Below are 4,798 nucleotides of genomic sequence, written 5' to 3'. Positions count from 1 at the left end.
GTCAGATATACGACAAGTAGCGGTAGTATATATATATATATATATATATAGGCATATTCGTTTCGGGTTAACTGCCTAATCGGAATTCTTGTTGTATGCGGTTGTTAGGTAGGTGGGCTCTAGGTAGGTGGGCTCTAGGTAGGCGGGCTCTAACGTGCGTCTTTGAAGAATCTACTTTGTGGGAACAGGTATGTCCAGTCAGCTGTGCATACAAATGTCCTTTGACTAAGACATTACGCGATATCAGTCCGACACACCTGTCCCGAACTCAACTGGGCAAGAGTACGGTACACGCGTTGTTCTATTTGCTCATTTTTCGACGGCATCAGCTCACCACAGAGGCCAGACTAATTGTCTCACAATGGGACACTTGTCTGACTAATTCGCTTACCTATTAAGCACAATGGGACACTTGTCTGACTAATTCACTTAGCACAATGGGACACTTGTCTGACTAATTCGCTTACCTATTTAGCACAATGGGACACTTGTCTAACTAATTCACTTACCTATTTAGCTCATTGGGACAATTGTCTGACTAATTTGCTTACATATTCAGCACAATGGGACACTTGTCTAATTATTCGTTTCCCTATTCAGCACAATGGGACACTTGTCCGACTAATTCGCTTACCTATTTAGCACAATGGGACTGTCTAACTAATTCGCTTACCTATTTAGCACAATGGGACACTTGTCTAACTAATTCACTTACCTATTTAGCTCATTGGGACAATTGTCTGACTAATTTGCTTACATATTCAGCACAATGGGACACTTGTCTAACTATTCGCTTCCCTATTCAGCACAATGGGACACTTGTCTAACTAATTCGCTTACCTATTTGACACAATGGGGCACTTGTCTACTATTTCCCTTACCTATTTAGCACAATGGAACATTTGTCTAACTAATTCGCTTACCTATTCAGCGCAATGGGACACTTTTCTATCTAATTCGCTTACCTATCTACATCGTGTTCAACAGTGCTGTATCATCGTACTGTGTGACTTCTATGCACCCCCCCCCCTTTCCCTGCTGGCGCACTCGCTGGAATAGGGGCATGTGTTCATTCTCGTGCTTCTCCCGTTCTATCGTACTACAAACAGTCACCGGGATAAGCTAGCCCTGGGCTTCTCCACGCTCTCACGTGGTGACCACGTGCTGCCCCAACTCTGCACTAACCTCCCCGTTGAACTGGTTGCTGCTGTCGGGTATCGCGCGGACTGGGAGGTGGCGATGGCCATAGCATGGCTAAAACCTAGTTTACACTATCTGCAGTTTGAGGCAGGCTATGTCATGCACGTGCTGCATGGGTTTGTGACTAACCCGACGATAAAAAAGCATGGCCAACATGTGTATGTGCCATCGAAGAATTTTCTGAAGGAGTTTGTAGAAACTGCCACCCAAGTGAGTATGCTTTACGTATATGTGTATAGCGAACGTATGTAGATGAGTATACTTTACGTATCAGGTGAGTATCCTTAACGTATCAGGTGAGTATGCTTTACGTGTCAGGTGAGTATGCTTTTATACGTATCAGCTGAGTATACTTTACGTATCAGTTGAGTATACTTTACGTATCAGGTGAGTATACTTTACGTATCAGGCGAGTATACTTTACGTATCAGTTGAGTATACTTTACGTATCAGGTGAGTATACTTTACGTATCAGGCGAGTATACTTTACGTATCAGGTGAGTATACTTTACGTATCAGGTGAGTATACTTTACGTATCAAGCGAGTATACTTTACGTATCAGGTGAGTATATTTTACGCATCAGGCGAGTATACTTTACGTATCAGGTGAGTATACTTTACGTGTCAGGTGAGTATGCTTTTATACGTATCAGCTGAGTATACTTTACGTATCAGGTGAGTATACTTTACGTATTTTAGAATAAACGACTGTGAGTCTAAGTGACTGTGTCTTTGCACTGGGGTTGTCGCAGCCTTCGAGCACGTGTCCGTAAAGGCAGCTCCTGCGATGTCTACTCGTCGCCAGCACACGCTGATAATAGACACGATCTGATTGGTCTGTACCTATTGTCGTGGTACGGTGATCGCTTTGGTGCCGGCAACCCGTACGACGTACCATATGATATGCACGAATTCCTATTGGTTGATATAAATAAGCGCACTATGCCATTCGTTGGCGGTACCGCGGGACACCAACGCCACTGTTGGCATGCACTTCAGTTGCGGTGTGTGTTGCCTAATAACTGAACGGAGTGCCGCCGTTTCAATGGATGGATTGCATCAACAGCACTCTCCTATGGCCTACTGAGAGGCGTGCTCCCTGCTAGTTCTCTCGCGCTTACTCGCTGATTCACCCCCCCCCCCCCACAGTCCGGGTTGAAAAATAAAATGACGCAGCCGTTGCCCATGGCCACTCTCGACTTTGCGTGCAAGGTGTCTGGCAACAATATGTGGGTGCTGGAAGCAGGTGTGTGTGGGCCTGGGAGAGTTCCGGATGCTCAATGCTCAACCTGTGTTTATTGGTTACACGGGCCGTTGGTTATTGCTTATACTAGATCCTCTGGCGTGCCGTGGTGGTGTCACGTATCCGACTGAATTTTTTTATACGAGTGGAACGTTTAGACGAGCTCCTGGGTCTCGCGCTTGGGGTTTAGAATCAGGTACACTTCTGTTTGTGGTTGGAATGTATCAGTTGATACCAACGCGAATCCCAGCGTCTTTCTAACCTTCGTCGTATACTCTCGCATCGTACAGTCTCTGTTGTTACACACATACACTGTGTATGTAAGTGTGTGTCGCATGTTATCGATCATTTACCAACATAGAAGTGTGTGATCTATAAGCTTTCATACACACTGAGCCGTGTGCGATTGCATCTCAACCACCTGTTCGTCTTCCACGCTCAGTTGTGTCTGCGTGTATACAGTCCGATATCGATAAGGCGCTCTCATTGGCTGTACGAGCTAAGAAGGAGCAGGTAGTACTGGCACTGGTGAAAAGCCATCGCGTGTCGGCATTCGAAAACGAATTGGAGGTGAGTTCAATGAGGGGTGGGAAGCTCACGGTATAGTCTTGGTGTGGAATTGGTTGTGTGTGTAAATTAGTAGGGTAGCATGGGAATGAAGAGGAAGTGATGCGTCGTAGATGTGAAGCATATAGGTAGGCACACAGGTGAATGCGACCATGTAGTTGTGTTTGTATATAGTTCTCAATCCATTCATTCGTGTACGGGCGTGTATATCATTACAACACACTAACAAGTCGATTGGTTTCTCACCCACGACTGGGCTGCTTGTTCTGTTATACAACGTCTTGCTACGTGTGGCTGTGTATAGATCTCGCTTCTGCAGATGTGCCACAGTTCTCTCCTCCTTCAGCTACTGCCCACTGATCCTTGCTCGCGTTTCCTTGTGTACAAGCCCCATCTCGTCATCTGCTGCCCTATGTTTCTGTAGCAAGTATGTTACCACGTGCTAACATGTGTGATAGGATCGTGCCTGTATACTTAACCTATCACAAGGGCTCAGAGTCACTGCATCTATTGCCCCATGTTTCTGTAGCAAGTATGTTATCACTTGCTAGCATGTGTGATAGGATCGTGCCTATATACTTAACCTATCGCAAGAGCTCAGAGTCACTGTATCTGTTGCCCCATGCTAGCATGTATGTTGTCCTGTTGTTCTCCTTCTGTTCCAGTCACCCGTTCATTCGTTTCCGGTTACAATTCGCCATAGTCTCACCCCTGCACCCGTCCCTCACCCATGCTTCGTTCGCCTTAAAACCCTAAAACCCTAAAACCCTACTTTGTGTGTGCTGTATCGCAGCTCGTGCGTACAACCGAAGTGCTGCACTGGGCAGGTGTCCTGGATGAGTTAGAGTGGTACCTTGCACCCCTCCCCCAGGAGCGCGTACAACACTTACTCGTTGTCGCGTACACGAACATGTGGGTGCAGTTCACTGACCTGTGCCTGAGGAGCGGGGTGGGGCCGTTGTCTGCGATTGAGATCAGGGCTAAGAATGAACACGACATGAGATTCATCGCTGTGGCGGCGCAGCAAGGTGTGCCTGCTATCGCGTGATGTGCATGTGTGCGTTTGTAGTCGTGAAAGGGTGCGTTTTTAATCGTGAATGGGTGCGGTTGTAATCGTGAATGTGTGCGTTTGTAAATGTTGTGGTCGTGAATGTGAGCGAGAGTGCAGAAGCATCTCCGTAAAGCGTACATAAATTGCGTTGTGTCGGAAGTTCTTGCTTCGGGTGGCTGTGCGTGCTGAGCCTGGGCGACGTCTTTTGACTGCGTGTGCCACTCACTACCAACACCTGACCGTGAGTCAGTGCATCCGCCACTTACTACCAACTCCTGACCTTGAGTCAGTGTATCCGGAAGTATTTGAACCACTTCACTTCTCGATGCAACAACGCGCGCGGCAGATTCGGGTTTCTCACCGCATACGACGGATATGGTACTCTTTGTTGTGCATATGTCAGCTGTAGATGGCAGGCCTGTCTGTCTGTCTGTCTGTCGGTCGGTCGGTCACTACATCCGCATCTCTGTACGTCAACCGCTGATTGCATAACAGTGTTGTCTCACCTATGCTTCATTACTACAAGTCGTAGCTGTTGTCTATTGAGTCGGTGTGTATTAGTCGTAGCTGTTGTCTATTGAGTCAGTGTGTAATGGTCGTAGCTGTTGTCTATTGAGTCAGTGTGTACTAGTCGTAGCTGTTGTCTATTGAGTCAGTGTGTATTAGTCGTAGCTGTTGTCTATTGAGTCAGTGTGTAGTGGTCGTAGCTGTTGTCTATTGAGTCAGTGTGTATTAG

At 46.8% G+C, this 4,798-nt stretch overlaps 1 protein-coding gene across 2 annotated transcripts in view; it reads left to right on the top strand.

The window, feature by feature from the left end:
* Window positions 1–95: 95 nt before the first annotated feature.
* SARC_02368 overlaps window positions 96–4,798 on the top strand; it is a gene marked incomplete at its 5' end in the record, with an annotated part of 11,769 nt that continues 7,066 nt past the window's right edge. Inside the window, 5 exons of one of the 2 annotated variants that reach the window (XM_014303890.1) lie at window positions 96–112; window positions 1,110–1,410; window positions 2,351–2,447; window positions 2,887–3,014; window positions 3,805–4,039. In XM_014303890.1, coding sequence (XP_014159365.1) covers window positions 96–112; window positions 1,110–1,410; window positions 2,351–2,447; window positions 2,887–3,014; window positions 3,805–4,039 — 778 coding nt within the window. Of the gene's footprint in view, window positions 113–1,109; window positions 1,411–2,350; window positions 2,448–2,562; window positions 2,641–2,886; window positions 3,015–3,804; window positions 4,040–4,798 lie in introns of those variants that run through there. The other variant, XM_014303891.1, reaches the window with a different exon arrangement.

This window comes from Sphaeroforma arctica (assembly GCF_001186125.1).
Source record: "Sphaeroforma arctica JP610 unplaced genomic scaffold supercont1.105, whole genome shotgun sequence".
NCBI classification, from domain to species: Eukaryota; class Ichthyosporea; order Ichthyophonida; genus Sphaeroforma; species Sphaeroforma arctica.
This window is presented reverse-complemented; position numbering and strand designations above follow the sequence as displayed.